The following is a 17,286-nucleotide window of genomic DNA, read 5'->3' as shown; positions in this document are numbered from 1 at the left end:
ATTAATATTTTCTACAATATTTTAATAATTTCTAAAGTCTCAAATGTACGGAGAGTACAATAAACTAATATTTAAATAGTAATACATTTGTTTAAACATTAAAAAGAGGAATAAAAGTTAATGAACAGCCTTAATCACATTTTGGAGAAATTCAAAATTCGGTCGATAAAATAGGGATGTTATTACTGACATTCATCAGTTGGTAAAACAGGAATTATAGACAGATAAACAGAAATAGAAATGTAAGATTTTCAACAGAAGTTAAAACAGAAAACTTCTATTACCGACATATCAATAGAAGGAATAAACTTCATCGAATATGGCGATAGAAAAGGCAATTATCGGAAATCGGTAACAAGTAGTAATCTACTTAATCGACGGTCGGATAAAAAGAAACCATCGCAATTTTCTAATCGAATTTTCAAAAAAATTCAAACGAAGTCTATAATAAGACCTTTAATAACATATCTGTTATATCGATAATTGAAATAAAATAATAAATTTTTTCCTTTTTCTTTTTTATTTTTCTTATTAATTCTCATTTATTCTTACTTATTAAATCGTATATAAGAATATCACAATTGGAACGATGATTCTTGATGATGAATAGTCATGATTTTCAACACTTCTTTCCATATAATATTATCTAATTAATTTGAATAGATGGCTATCAGAATTTAATATTTTGTTATTTTTATTTTTTATATTTTATTTATTTTTTGCATTTGATATAGAAAAATATTATTACTTGTCCATTTATAAATTCATTCTTCAAATTTTATTTAATTGATCATAATTATTCAATTATAAAATTATAATAATACATATATATAAATGAAACTTTGTAGATTTGTGTAATTATTGGTAAGAAACAAGAGAAATAAGAAATAATTTAGAAAATTTGTTTATTCGTCAAATAATTAACAATAGTTGGGCTGTAAAACCTTTCGTCCTTTTGTTTTACCATATGAATTTTATTATATATGTATATGATAAGTATGTATAGTATTCACAAAACTCTCTCCATAGTCTTATATAATGGATTAATAAAATTCATTAAAAAAAAAAAAAAATAATGTTCGCATAACAAAAACACATTTTAGGTACGCTATGTTACTATGTTCTCGAAGCGTTTTTATTTAACGACCTTCTTAATGATTTTTAAAGGCACTCAATCTTATCTCAATCGGTTATAAACCGAATGATTTAATTTAAATGATAATAATTATCCTTAAATTTCTTTACACGAAGACCTTTATTAAAAAAAAAAAAAGAAAAAAAATAAAAAAAAAAAAAAAAAGAAAAGAAAACAATCAACCTATGTTATCACTCATACTTTCATACTATCATACTGAAAATGTATTTTTTCTCGCATTGTTTACACTTATAACTATTTCCACTATTTTTTATCTACATTTGTTTTAATCTAGCGTTGGCCCTTTTTTACAAAATCAATTTTGATTAAGTCATTATGTTTAAACTTAGCAATTTGAATTGTTATGATGACGTTAGACTAATCGCATAATAAAAGTTTCATTTCAAAATATGTTACTGACAGATTTACAAAACTTTAAATATTCTATGTAATTAAAAATGATTTACAATAATTATAATTCAAAAGTTTTCGTTGAAAGAAATATTATTGTTTTTGTCGTCCAGGCGCCAGGGATTAACTTAAATTCTTTGTATCACAGTGCACATTTTGCACTATTCGTCAGAGAACTAAACGGGTAAAATTATGATTAGAAAAACGAAGTATAATTGGCACACTTTCAATAATCAGTACTTGTATGAAATGTGTATCATAAAATTATATCTACAAAGATCATGGTATGGCTTAAAGTACATAGCGCAGTCAAATGAATTTACTATAGTAAATACCTCTACACATTGTGTGTGCGTATACGTGTGAATATGTATGTGTACGTGAGCGTGTGCGTATGTGTAAATAGTACAAGTAAAAGAATCAATCTATAAAAAGCATATAGCTATTTTGTTAAGTAAAGAAAAATATTTCTTGGCTAGTATATTATAAGACATATTTCTTTGTAAAAATACAATTCTCTCTTCATTTTTCTCTGAATTAAATGTTATATAATGCTATTTTTATAAAATAGCTATTTAAAATTTAATATTCTGAAGAATATCATAGAAAAGGTATAATGAACTACTAAGGCACAATGTATCAAACAGCACTCATGAAAGGCACTTAAATATGTCATAAAGTCTATCGATTGAAAGGCAGTAATATGCGCGATATCGTTAAATTTATGATATTATAAATACTTTCGGAAGAAAATTAATTCATTGAATCATTTGCAAATACCTATTCTCTTCGAGTAAAGAGCTTAAGGATGATGTCATATCGTTAACAACCATATTGGCGCTAGCTGGTAATGGTTGTGGCAAAGATATAGGATGAGTAGAACTTGATACATTAGTATCATGCATATTGCCAGACCAATTTCTGCATTGTTGCACATACTCTAATGTTCTCCTATAAGAATCTTGTCTCATACCTTGTGGTGGTTTAACCGGGGAACCTTGTTGTGATTGGCTTATATCTTTGCACTGAATTTCTAACAAATTCGTGCCGGCCTGTTCCTGATAACATTGTTCCCCATAGCCCCATTGACAATTACAATTATATTGATGAGTACTGGGTGGATTAGTTCGCATCTGACAGCCATGGCCACAAATTTGTTGTTGTATCCTACCATTACTTTGTAATGCATTACACAACTGCGGGGATGTTCTTTTAGGCATTGACGTATCATTTGTAATATTTTGATGATGGCCACCGTTTGGATGAATACAGGTTTGCATTTGAATGCATGAGTTAGCCGTTTGTGCCTGTTGCTGACATTCCTGTAATCCGCTCATGTTATTAATGACCTTGGTTTGATTTGTAACATTCATTTGCGAACAATGTGGTGACATCAGCGTACACTGATTAGTATTCCCAGTTTGTTGATCCGGATGTAAACTCGTCATTTGACTATTCGGTGTTACAACTGGTCTTGAACATTGATTCGTTGTTTGATTACATTGTGAATTAGAATGATTTATCGTAGATTGACCAGATAAAATGGGTTGTTGGGTGCAGTGTGGAATCGATTGTTGGCAATTAACATTCGAACGTATTTGCGTACAAGGCTGTTGGCCCATCGGCGTATGATTAGCCGATATGCACGTTTGACTGGAATGATGATTCGTTTGATTGCCCGCATTACGATTGCAATTGGAATTTAACTGTACTTGACAGCCGTGATTAGGATAATAGTTATGATACATGTGATTTTGAGAACAGTTTCTTGTAAGTTGAGCAGAATTTTGTAACATATTTTGAGAAGTATGTTGGGGCGCCAAAGCACCAGCCGCTGGAGATGTCAATGGTTGATCACTGATATGACTAGGAGCATAGTGAGACCCTGGTGATATTACTTGACCACTCGCAGGACTTGCCATTTGTGCTGGAACAGGTTGAGATGCATAGTTGGGAGGTGGTGGACAATATTGAGAAGAGGGATGAGTAGGCCGAGAACTTGGACATTGATTGTATGGAACAGGAGAAGTATTTTGATAATTGAGACAAGATTGCTGCGAAGATTGTTGAGCTGAATAACAATTCTGTTGATGCGTTTGATTGTAATTACACGGAGGTTGCATCTGTCGCTGATAATGCAAAGGATTTGTACATATCGGTGATTGACAAATAGGTAAAGGACTGCTTCTATAATTGCTTTGATTACCACCTGCTTGTACCTGTAAATTATACATAATACCTCATGTAAAATCAATTGTTTTACATATATATATATATATATATATATATATATATATATATATATATATAAAGGAAAATAAAAGAGAAATTAAAAAGCTTACTTGATTCAAATATTGCATCATTTCGTCTGGAATGACAAGTTTGTTTTCCACCATTTCACCTTCCCCAACTTCATCCAAAATAACTTCTTGATTTGGATGAAGTTCTGGCAATTGTGCTGACCTTGGTCTCGGTGGCATAGGTGGAGATGTTCTATGTGCCTGATGACCTCTTGCAGGTTCAGACATTCGTCGATCACCGGAAGGTTGAGTACAATGTTCACTGGGATTGTTCCAATCGTTTGGTTTACCTTGGATACCCTGTAACATTTTTTTTTATCAACATTTTTTTTGTTCTTTTTATATATATATATATATATAAAATATTTCCTCGAGATATGAGCAATTAATATTTATTCAAATAATACCTGCAACGACATGTTCCGTGTTTGTACAACCAGATTACTGGTAGAATAAGGTCCTTGTATATGACTCGGAGGATTAATTCTACCAGATGTGGTGCTCATTTGACTACTTCTTCTAGAAGTACCAGGACTAATAGGATCGTAGAAACTACCTGGTCCAGTAGCTCCAGTTCTTACGGCACTAATGCCACTAGCCTGACTACTTCTTCTACTACCAAAATCAGTTGATCTCATACTGCCATAATACGTACTAACAGTACTGTTGCTGTCTCTCCTTGGTTCACTCAAAGGTTGCAATCTAAGCTGCAAATCCGATAAGCTGGTTTGACGGGCTGGAACACCACCTTCCATTTTTAAATCTGTGATCCTTCTGTTCAAATCACCGATATTACTTTGAGCACCCATGCCACGAACGCCTCTCATACCGGACACGCTAACCGGAAGCGTTGGTACACCCTTAGCATTTAATCTTCCCTTCATACGATTCCTCGAAGTAGCTGTTGCTACCTGTTGTTGCTGTTGAGATTCTATTCCACCAACCTACGAGTTAATCGATAATCCCACATCAAGATTTGACGATTCAAATGATAGATAAAAAAATAATTAAGATCTTTTAATAATATACATCTTTATTCTTAATAATAATGATTGGACATAAAAAAAATTATATATAATTTTGTTTTAATTTATGATCACGTTTACCATAGCACGAAGAGCTATTGGAAGATCAGCTATGTCTAAATCGTCAGGTTCTTCGGTCCATGGTTCTTCAGAGAGATTAGCTCCGTCATTAGTAAGAGTACCAACACCGGTCACTTCATCGTTGCAACCTCCAATCAGAGGACTTCCTTGTTGTTGCATCATACCAGGTGGACTATTGGCCTCGCTCTCAGATTTTACGCTAGGACTCGATAAACTCGGTGTCTTGGGATGTAAGTCTTCGCTTCTACTAGGACTATGTCCTCCTGCACCTGCTTCGTCGCTTCCACCGCCATCTCCGCCACCACCTTTATGCTTTTTATTGGCATAAAATTCCGCTCCATGGACTGTCTTCACGTGTTTCCTCAAAGACGAAGGATCCGTGTACCTTTTTGTACAGCCAGGTGCTTTACAGACGTACGGTTTCTGTAAGAAAATTTATTATCACGATTGATACCAAAGCGAAAGATGCAGATTTTTTTGTTTTTTTTTTTTTTTTTAAGAAAAAGCAAAAGAAAAAGAAAAACAATCCATTCATTAAAAACTAATTCACCTCGTTCGAGTGTGTCCTATTCTGATGTTTCGCTCGGTCGCTAGCATTGCTAAATGCTTTGCTACAACCTGGATATTCGCAGGTATATGGCTTTTCACCTGTGTGAGATCTCAAATGTGTCTTTAAATTCTCTAGTCTTGAATATGCCTTGAAACAACCCTCAAACTGGTAGGAATAAATTTACAAAATAAATGATTCACATCTATATGAAATTTTATTACATATATATTATAAACATTTAATAGAAATTTTTTGTCGATATAAAATATTAAAATATAAGAACGATCATACGTTATATTATCTACGTACCGTACATTTGTGAGGTTTTTCACCGGTATGCCTTCTCATATGTACCACTAACATATATTGTGCCTTAAAAGGCTTTTCCTCTCTTGAACATTCTTCCCAACCACAAACAAAGCTCTTTTTATTGGCATGTATGTGATCATTATTAATATGCTTCACAAGATCATCCTGTTGAACATGAAAGCAAAGAAAGAGGAAATGATATGATGAATTAAAAAAGTAAATAAATAAATAAATTCTTCGCATTATGAAATTTAAAAGGTAAGGAAACGCATATAACCTGAGTTGGAAATTCAAGACCGCAATCTCTCCAATGACAATTCGTTTCAATAAAATCACCAGGTTCATCTCGAAGATCCTCACTAGGACTTAGTCCTTGAGGATGAGTTGGTGGAGCAGTTGTCGTTGTATTGGTGGTAGTTGTTGCCGGTTCTCTTTTAACCTTGGTAGACGTTCTTCTCGAAGATGTATCTGCTTCCGCCGTGACTGATCTTGAAGATGTCTCTGATGCTTTCCTACAGGATTCTGCATTCTATAAAAAACAATTTTAGAATATTCTTTTTAATTAACCCTGTGCATTACCAAAAAAAAAATATATATATATATTCTTTTTTTTTATTTAAATAATTTACAATATTTAATAATACATGAATTATCTCATAGAATAATATATCATATCTGATAATAGTTAATTACTGAGATTGATCGTTTAAAATTATTAATTAATTATTTATACTAATAATAATATATTATTTTATATTATCTCAGATATATCATTGGAATAAACAAATATCATATTTATTTAAAATTTATAGAATTTAATAAAAATTCGTATGTTTTTAATTTTATTTAAACCGATGATTCTAAACTACATACAAGTATATTACATACATACATACATACATACATCTATATATATATATATATATATATATATGTATGTATAATAATAAATTTATACCTCACTCTTTGGCGGCAATCCTCCATGAGGAGCAAGGGTCGTCGATGCCGTAGAATGAGGTGGTACACAAGGATAAAGTTGCGAGTGAGGTGACAGACCGTGCGCATGAGGGTGAGAATGAGGGTGTGGAGGCAATGGCGGTGGTGCAGGCGGTTGCAAAGGATGCGCGTGAGGCAAAAGAGCCGCCGCGGCGGCGCTTCTCAAAAGGTGTGCCTGAAGCTGCTGCAAATGAGGCGCCATGCCAGGGTGCATACCTAAAGCTGGGCTCATGGCTATAACAATACACCCATTGGAATTCATTGAAATTCGTTATACAGACAACTTTCTTTCTTTTTTTTTCTTTTTTTTTTTTTTTATAAAAAAAAAATCAGTTGATCGATCACTAAAAATTATTTATAAAATGTATTTCACGGGTATAATTAATTTGTTAAATTTTTACTATTAAATAATTTATATATATATATATGTTATTTTTTTATAATTATCTTTACATATTATCATTTATACGTAATCTCACGTAGATATAAAAATATTTATATATTATTATATATTATATACGAATCTGATCATGTTTTTTCCTTGATCATATAATAAATATATCGAATTTATAAGGATTATTATGAATAACATCTAATTATAAAATTTTGTATCGATTAACACATATTATAGATACATAGTAATATCAAATTAATATGTTATTATATATATATATATATATACATATAAGTTTATATAAGTTATTTCTTATAAATAAAATGAAAATAAAGAATGATCGATCATCGATAAATATGATTAAAATAAGGATTACTACGAGGATGTACTATGTATAAATTGATGATAGAGGAAGATTATCATCGAAATCGGACTACGGTCATTCTCTCGATAGTCTCATCACGACGAAGCTAACTTCCGGCACGTAGGCTTAGCTTGCATTTTAATTGTCGGTCTCCGGTCTCTTGTAACGTTCGAAGATCACGCTAAGCGTGCGGATACAGAATGATTTTGTTTGTTGCTTCTGTCTCAGTTGAATAGACGATGAACCGTGTTACGATAATGATCGTGTGAAAATGATCGAGTGTTGTTCACAATTTTCACTCAAGGACGATCTTTTTATATTTTTCTTACTTTTTCTTTCTTTCTTTTTTTTTCTTTGTTTTTTTTTTTTTCTTTGTTTTTCTTGGAATAAAAATACAAGAAGGAAAAAAAAAGAAACATAATGTCGATACGAACGTAATAAAAAAGAAAAAAAGAAATGTTATTATCATCGTGATAATATCTATTTAAAGAACTCGTTCAATTATCCAATTATTTTGTGTATGTAATGCAAGACATAGTCGTTGCATGCTTAACTAATTCCGTAACTAACGTCTGCAATTAATATTTTTATCTTGCCTGTATATAAAACGTGACAGGGATTAGAAATGTATTAGAGATTTTCATTATAGGCCAACGTGATATTATTTTAATTCCGGATGCGTGGACGCTTTTGTAACGATATTAATATAAATGGGATTATAATAAAAAAAAAAAAAAAATAAATAAATAAATAAATAAATAAATAAACAAATAAATGAGACATATCTATAAATCGTACACACTGTCTTTTATGAAATTTCAATAGAATTAATTTTTTTTCTTTTATACTTTTCCCTTCTGCCCTTTTCAAAAAGTTTTTTATCGTCGTAATCTGTCTCTCTTTCGCCCATTTCTTTTTCTTTGCTTTTTTTTCTTTTCTTTTTGTATTTTTTCTTTTTTACTTTTTTTTTCAGAAGGCCAACAACTCAAGCGTGCTTCGAAGGTAAATTTAAAAGTGAACGTTCTGAACCGTAAGTGCCACGCAAGAGGGAACGATCGACGTGCTACGCTTCTTGAATTTTAATTCGTTAATAACTTCATTTAATCGCAAATTACTGATGGTCCTTAACTCGCGAGCAAGGTGGCCCCCGATTTGGGGTAAGCACTTGACTCTCGCCCGTGTATAGGTACTACCTACTATACTATATACCGGTCGTAATCCACTTGTATAATGACTTCATGCGCGCCAGAACCTCAATTTACTGCTACTGAATCTCGATCATGCAAAAGGTATATATCGTTGAACATCGAAAGCCTGGATGATTACGATGACAAGCAAGGTTCAATTTTCTCAACTAAATTTCTTATACTTGTCTTTGATGATTTATGTTCGTCTTATATATATGCATATATATATATATATATATATATATATATATATTTATATATGTATATGTATTTCTATACTTTCACGACCTGTCCTTTATTTTTATTTTTTTTTTTTTTTTATTGCTTCATCATTTGTTTGTTCATTTCGTTTTTCTCCTTTTAAAAGATAATTAACGTCATCATCTGGTACATGGGAAGAGGAAAATAATATAATATCATAGAATAATATCTTACCGGCCGATAAGTGACCATAACTGCCACTTGCACTACTACTTCTTGAGCCATTAACGATGGACGCTAAACTATTTGGACTGAATCTAATCATGCTGTCGATGTCGAAGCGATCGGAGTATGGTGAACTGCTTAGTGCCCGTTTACGGCTAGCTCTAATCGCCGATGCTCTTGGACTTCCTAATCTCGACGATGCTGAAACTGTATTAAAAATGTTTTTTTTTTTTTTTTTTTTTTTAATATCCATCGATACAACTCGAAACAAGAATTATCAACAAACAATGATTATTTATTTTTATATTTATATATCTAATTTATTTTCACATTCTTTCTTTTCTATTACTTTCTTTCTTTTTTTTTTTCTTTTCTTTTCTTTTCTTTTTAATATTAAAAATAACGATCGTACGTTTCTTTTTTCTTTTTTATTAAATACGACGTTTAGACATAATCACAATACGAATAACGAAGGAACGATTTAAAGGATATTAATTATTTTAACGATAAAGATAGAGATAATTGTTAAGAAAGAACGATTTCTAATTACTTTCTAAACTTATTTTCTCATTTAATATTATTTATGAATAATTTTCATAAATATAATAATAATAATAATAATAATAATAATAATTTGTTGATACTTCTAATCACCGCCCCTCCCCCAATCCACACACACGCATATATAAATACGATGTTTATACATTATTAAATACAGGTAATAAGAAACAAACTTGGAAAAAAGGGGGATAATGTAGTACCCGAAGGTAAGAGTAAATGGGTAAAGAAGAAGAGGGCCGATCTTGCGGGTTGAACGATTTAGCAGCGATTTGCTTTCGACCGCAGCCCAAACGACAAACCACTTTCTTAAGGCCGCGGTGGCGGCTTTCTTGTACGTACACTATCGTTGGTTATACGTTTGCTTCCATGCATCCCTCTCTCTCTCTCTCTCTCTCTCTTTCTCTGTCTCTCTCTTTCCTCTTTTCGATTCCATCTACTTCACTCTTTCCTTCTCTCTCCCTCTTTCTTTCTCTTTCTTTCTCTTACACGCGTATTCCGCAAGATAAAACCACTCCTTTTATCTCCCTCCCTCTTACCCTCTTCTCTCTCTCTCTCTCTCTCTCTCTCTCTTTCTCTCACTCTCTCTCGTTGCTCTTCTCGACCACGAGCAACCCTATATAGAGAGAACGGAATCACGAAGAAGAACCTCTTCTTTCTTTCTCCTGGCTTTCCACTCGGTTGATCACTCGTTCACGCACAACAGGTATAGAGTTACTCGTGGCTTGGTAGTTCTGCTTCTTTTCTTGCCTCCCTCATCTTCTCCTGTGCAATCTTTCTCTCTCTCTCTCTCTCTGTTTTACTTACTCCTTCTATCTGAACTCTTCCATTCTATCTCATTCCGCAGACGCAACCCACCATGCGCCAGAACGGTCTTTTATCCTTTCGTGGGTTATTAATTCGACCGGTGATCCAATTTACGGCGAGTACCAACGAATGGAAGAGACGGAAAGGTAACGTATTCGGCGGTACGTCTCCTCTCTACCTCTTCAACATCATGTTAAGGCGAATGGCCCTTTAACCGTAGTATCTCCTTTCCCTTTTACCGCTTCAAAAGCATCTCTCTCTCTCTCTCTCTCACTCTCTCTCTTTCTTTCTCTGTGTATCTTCTATCTCTTCATGAACCATCGCCTTTTCCTTTTTTTTTCTTCTTTGTTTCTTCCTCTTCTTCTTCTTCTTCTTCTTGCACTTCTTCTTCTTCTTCTTCTTTTTATTTTTCTTCTTCTTCTTTTCCTTTTACTTCTTTCGTCTCGATCGAGCGTGTCGCGAGCGTTAATTTAACGAAACGAGCCGCTTCCTACGAAGTCAATCTTGTCAAATATATTGCTTGATGTTCGACAGATTTTTTCTCTTTCTCTTTCTCCTTCTCCCTCCTCACAATTGATATATTGTTCTTGTTCCTCTTTGTTGAGTATTGGTATGTAATTTCATTTATGGGGATTATTCGATTAAAAAAAAAAAAAAAAAATTGTATAACTTGATTCAATATTATCTTTTTTTTTTTTTCTTTTTTTTTTACTTTATTCCCTTTTACAAAATCATAATCATATCAAAATATGTTTCATCAATTAATTATAATTGCATCAATTAAATTAAATAAGATTGTACTATGAATAATAATTGAATTAATATAACTTTGTAATTAAATTAATAACATGTCTCACATTTTACAAGTTCGAACATTTCTAATTGTAAATTAAAATCACGTTTGTATTATGACATTTGCATATCTTAAATACATCGTTTAATACGATACAATAATAAAACAAGATGTGTACGTAATAACAATAATTTATAATCGATTGAATTGATAAATTAGTGCATAGGTATTAGTAATCTTGACCTTTGATTATAAAACGTGTTAATGAAATATAAATTGGTGCCTAAAATTTGAAGAAATTTAGGATTTGCGGTTGTTGAGCCTAAAGTGAAATCGATCGAATTTTCAAAGTTTGTTTTTCGCTTAAACTAGTCTCCCTTATCTTATCAGTTCTCAGAGGAAGGGTTGGACCCTTTGTCGTTGGACCTCAGAAGTCCCAACGGAGATTAATGAATATGCGAACGATCCTTCCTTCGCTTAACTCTTGCTCTTTTCCATCTCTCATTCTCTTTCTCATTCTCTTTCTCATTCTCTTTCTCTCTTTCTCTCGATGTGATCGTGCCTCTCGACCAGGATACGCGAGGATATCCCATGAGGCCTACACGGCTCGGTAAGTCGCTGCACTTTTCTCTTTCTCGCGAAGGGAACATGGGATTGAGACATGTAAATTGGTGCAATCGGCCACTCCGATCGACGCGGTTCACCCGATCCTACTCTGCTACGCGGCGCATGCCACGCTGCTACAGGTCACTTCAAATTTACCAAATCACTATTCGATTTATTTTCAATTAATAAATCATTAATTTAGTCCCTTAATGAAAACATTTTCTCGCATGGATCGCGACGAAACGGATCGAAAGAAGAAGAAGAAGAAGAAGAAGGAAGAAAAAAAAAGGAAAAAGAAAAAAAGGCATCTTACTTAAAAATATTTTTAAATTTTTAAAAAAACAGAGAAAAGGAAAAATAAAAAGAAAGAGAGAGAGAGAGAGAGAGATAGAGAGAGAGAAATCAAGAAAATACGATCGTCTTTTTAATATTTGTTCGTTCGATCGTGAAATCATTTATCGATTGGGATTTATACATGTTTTCCAAAGGAGAACGTTCAAATGAATCGTATGCAACAAAGAATATTGAAAATCAAAAGATAACCGATATCAAGTGAAAGAAGAAGAAGAAGAAGAAGAAGAAGAAGAAGAAGAATTGTGAGACAACCTGTAGGGTAGGCGCTAAGGTGTTAATGAGGTCATGTCGCTCCGAGTCGATTCAATTATGCAGAGGTAGCGGTTAACGAGGCCCCGTTTACCCTTTCAGTCGTCTTTTAGCCTCTCGGCCTCCTAACCGGTCGATCTCCTACCTGCTGTTAAGCGCTACTACACCTACGGCTAGCTGGCACACATAATTCCTCCGCACGCAAAACAGCATGCTTTGGCTTGACTCGACTGGCAAGTGTCCAACCTGGTAGCGATCGACGTGACGAAACTCGAAGGATTTTAAGACATTCCACTTTAGTTATTTCATTATCCACTTTGGTATCTCTCTTTCTCTTTCTCTCTCTCTCTCTCTCTCTCTCTCCTTGATTGATTGATCTTAAAGATATAGTTCTTGTCGAAACGAGAAAAAAAAAAAGGAAAAAAAAAGACCAACAAGAAAGGAAAAAAAAAGACCAACAAGAAAGGAAAAAAGAAAAAAAGAAAGAATTGAAAGGGGGAACGGGGAGGGGAAAGATCGATTCTCGATAATTAAAAGAGTTTTATTTAATGTATCAAATTGAATGAGAGAAAGTTTCTCAAGGTACTGGTGGTGTTTTAATTGCTTAATCGATCGTGAATTTATTGGGCATGTTCTTTAAATCTTTCTTTATAAATATCGACTATAGGATAAGTTGGAAGCTCGAGTACGATTATTCTAATCTTGTCATTCTCTCTTTCTTTCTCTCTCTCTCTCTCTCTCTCTCTCTCTCTCATTTTTTCTCTCTTCTTCTTTTTCTTATTCCTTTTTCTGATCCAACTGAAGAGGGAAACGAGATATCGGTGTCGAATATCGCGTACGCTTATCCTTATCGAATTTTTTCATCGGTATTGGATAGATTCACGCAAGGTTAGCTTCGAGCTCGAATTCCATAGGCTATTCGTAGAAATGGTCGAACGTTCTCTGTCTTTTGGAACGACGCTGATCTTTACAGTGTGAAGAAATCGCACGTTCGGGATAAGTGTTCAAGAATAATTTTTTTCCAAGAGCTTTAGTACATACATTTCTTTCGTTTATAAAGTACATCGTTTTAGAGTTCTCAATTTTCTCTTCTTTTTTTTTTCTTCTTTTTTTTTATTACTTTAATCCCCATTTAATAAGTTTTCAAACGATTAGGTAAATCTTTTCTTTCTCTTTTGTAATATTCTTATTCCTTTTAACATTTGATCATTTCATTCTTAACAAATGACTCTTAACTCTTAACTTTCTAAAAGAAATATATGATAAATTTTTGATTTAAACGATTTATATCAATACGATGGAAACTCTTGGATAAAATTATCCATTTGACATTAAAGATTGCAATAATAGAATATATTAATGAATGAAAGATATTTATAAAAAAAAAAAAAAAAAAAAAAATAAAAAAGATAAAAAGAAAACATGATACGATAATACTAAACTATTAATAATACTTACCGTCAATGGAAAAGGGAAATTCTGACGATGCTAATGTACTCGACGGCCCTGTTGCGTGGAGTATATACTCTGGCCCCAAACCACCCAGTCCTACAAACAAATAAAATTGAATAACATTTTAATCGAAGCCAATAATTGAAATCGAAAAACATGATATAATCAAAGAAAAAAAATAAAAAAAGAAAAGAAAAGAAAGAAGAAGAAGAAACGAATAAAAATCGTAGTAAGTTCACTCGAATCATGAATATCACGTGTCATCATTGTTTACAAAAAGGGAAGTAGATTTTGAAGCATCGTGAAATGGATCGTAAAAAGAGAGAGAGAGAGGGAGAGAGAGAGAGAGAGAGAGAGAGAGAGAGAGAAAAGAAGAAGAAGTAGCCATAACAAGAGGGCTTTGTACGACGTATTGAATATATTTTCCGCCGGAAATGCGGGCCCTTTTGATGGAACTCAACGAGAGGCGTAACTAAGGAGATTTCAAAGTTCTAGGATCGTCAAGTTTCAAGCATTCGAGATGTTGTATCAATGAGAGACATTGAACAGAACTCGATCGAGATGGATCCGACAATAATTTCATAGAGATATTGAACATAATCTCAATCATCGTCAAAGACAACATTTGCTTTTATTAATTAATTAAAAACGAATTTAAATTACTTTACAATTCAATGATTTTATATCATTTATATCTAGTTACGTATTGATAATTAATATATTTGAAAAAAGAATTAACATTGTTATACTTTATATATTTTACATTTGATCATTAAATTTAAGCAATCGTTAAGATAAACAAAATGCAATTAAAATTCCACGTATGTACGATACGTACACCATATATTTTTTCAAGGAAAAAGCTTCCTTTTTCTTTTTTTCTTCCTTTTTTTCTTCTCCTCCATTACGATTCATTTAAAGAGTATCAAAGAAAAATAATATTGTCACGTTGACAACATGATCATTATAGATCGCAAAATCCATTGAAAAATTATTATATTAAATATTTCATAAGGCAAACGTATAACAATAATAATTAAATTGAATCGGAATAAAGTTTGTTCTATCTTTGAAAAATCTTTCGAAAGAAAAATTGAAAGAAAATTATTATTAGATAAGCTTCTTTGTTTGAGTATTACCGAAAAAAAAAGAAAAGAAAAGAAAAGAAAAGAAAAGAAAAGGAAAGGAAAAGAAAAAAAAAGAAAGAAAAAGAAAAAAGAAAAAACTAACATAAGGAAGAAAAGAGTAGAGCTCTTTAAACGTCTTCCATAGTAATCGTCCGAGACAAGGGACAATAAAGGAAAGTGCGTATTCCCTGAGGCCGTAGGCCGTTCTAATTATCCGAAGACAAGTACAAGGGTAAGGTAATTACCGTGTAACGAGGCGCTTGGACTGTGCGTGGAGGCCTGAAGCTGATGATAAAGGTGGTCCATGTAGTTGAGCCGGTAGGTGGGATGCAGGGCCGTATGCTCCGAGAGGGGGTGACTTCTACGGAGGAAATCGCCGCTGGAAATCCCGTTCCCTGCGGTCCCGCCCCCTCCAACGTTTCCGCCACCACTCGTGGCCCCACCGCCTCCACCGTCTCCTCCACCACCACCGCCGCCACCTCCTCCCCCAGCACTACCGCTTCCTCCACCACTGCCGCCTCCGCTTCCTCCTCCACCTCCACCTCCACCACCACCTCCACCACCTCCTCCTCCTCCTCCTCCTCCTGCTCCACCACCACCACTGCCGTTCCCACTACCTCCGTTACCAGTACTGCTGATCGCCGTTGTGCTACCGGACAATCTGGAAATCGAACATTTAACATCCGATCATTTACGATCATTCTTTATAATAAGTTAAAGAAGAAAATTTCAAATCGTGTCAAATCAATCAAAGTGTCATTTGACATCGTGTCAAAGAATTTTCTTATTGTTGTTGTTCTTGTTGTTGTCGTCAAATCGTTAAATCAAATGTAATTCAATGTTCTGAATTAATTAAGCTAACTGAATTAATTAAATTCAAGTTCGAATCGAAATTATCTCTTGTTTCCTTACGAAGTGAGAAGAAAAAATATTTTTCACGATATCCGTTGGCTGTTACTAAATGTTTTAATCATTCTTCTTCTTCTTCTTCTTCTTCTTTTTTTGGGTCTTTTTTTCCTTTTGTTTTGTTTTGTTTTTCTTTAGCCTCTACAATTTTATCAATTATTTAAAAAATATTAAATAACTTTTTATATACGATTATTAGACTTCTAATAATTTCTTTTTTCTTTTTTTTTTTTTTCTTCTATTGAAATGAGATAATTTAATAATAATACGTTTTTAAATCCTTTAAAAAATATTATCAATGCGTTATAATAAATGGGATAAACAATTCATGATTGTACAGGATGTCTCGTCGTATATGATTAAACTAAATTATCTTGAAATATTCTGATTCAGAAGATTAAGTAGAAACGTATGTTATGAGCGACGACGTTTCGTCACGCTCGAAGCAGAAGGAAATGGTCCGAGTCTTGTGTCCTCAAAGACTTACTTTCTTTCTTTCTTTTTACTCGTACTTCTCCATATATTTCTATGTAGATATATACTAGCTTGTTTGTAGAGAGTGCCTACAAAAAATCGTTTTCTTAGGTGGGGGGAACGACGGTCTCCGACAGGTAAAATGAAATAAAAGAATTCTGTATTAACATTGTGTCCATTTCTCTTTTCGTCACATTTTATCTAACATGTCATTAATTAAACACAAGTTTATCCGACAAATTGACACTGTTAGAATCTTAAAAAGACAAAAAAAAAAAAAGAAACAAAAAAAGAATAATCGGTCAAAAATCGTTACACATGTAATATCAAATAATGAAAATCCATTAATAAAATCAACAATAATTTTAAATACGAATTTCCATTGATAAGATAAAAACGATAAGTATCGTGATAAATAATGATTGAAGATGAATTTTGATATGATAATACTATAGTAAAAAGAAAAAAAATAAATAAATAAATTCCATATATCAAGCGAATAAAATGTTTTTACAAAAAAGAAGAGAAAAAAGCAAAAGATTGGGGAAAGAGGAAAAGAGGAGACCATAAAAATAATTTCGCAATGTTTTGTTTTTCTTCTTCTTTTTTTTTTCAAATTTTTCAACGTAAAACAGAAGAGAAGAGATGATATATCGGCACGCGTCACTAGTTGTCTTCTGCAATACTTCGAGGCTGTTTAAATATTAGCCTCTTGCTTCCGCTAGTTTGCCAAGCAAAGTCAACCGGTTAAGCCGTTTAACTTTGCTCACACAGATAGTCCC

General features: G+C 33.0%; 1 protein-coding gene across 3 annotated transcripts; it reads right to left on the bottom strand.

Moving 5' to 3' along the window:
• Nucleotides 1-888: 888 nt before the first annotated feature.
• On the bottom strand, nucleotides 889-15,640 carry LOC124430338 (transcriptional activator cubitus interruptus). Of its 3 annotated transcripts, XM_046976722.1 has the most exons (11): nucleotides 15,370-15,640; nucleotides 14,004-14,093; nucleotides 9,188-9,385; nucleotides 6,770-7,041; nucleotides 6,089-6,340; nucleotides 5,812-5,976; nucleotides 5,503-5,667; nucleotides 4,953-5,375; nucleotides 4,254-4,790; nucleotides 3,889-4,146; nucleotides 889-3,765 (listed from the first exon to the last, which is right to left on the bottom strand). In XM_046976722.1, the coding sequence occupies exons 1-11, from the start codon at nucleotides 15,428-15,430 to the stop codon at nucleotides 2,305-2,307; spliced, it is 3,882 nt and encodes a 1,293-aa protein (XP_046832678.1). In that variant the 5' UTR covers nucleotides 15,431-15,640; the 3' UTR covers nucleotides 889-2,304. The 3 variants fall into 3 exon arrangements, with proteins under 3 accessions (XP_046832678.1, XP_046832677.1, XP_046832679.1); XM_046976721.1 differs by lacking the exon at nucleotides 9,188-9,385 and having other exon boundaries at nucleotides 15,370-15,560; XM_046976723.1 differs by lacking the exons at nucleotides 6,770-7,041; nucleotides 14,004-14,093; nucleotides 15,370-15,640 and having other exon boundaries at nucleotides 9,188-9,376.
• Nucleotides 15,641-17,286: the final 1,646 nt, after the last annotated feature.

The sequence above is a fragment of the Vespa crabro genome, chromosome 18, assembly GCF_910589235.1.
Source record: "Vespa crabro chromosome 18, iyVesCrab1.2, whole genome shotgun sequence".
NCBI lineage: Eukaryota > Metazoa > Arthropoda > Insecta > Hymenoptera > Vespidae > Vespa > Vespa crabro.
The sequence above is the reverse complement of the archived record's forward strand: the minus strand, read 5'-3'. Positions and strand labels throughout refer to the sequence as shown.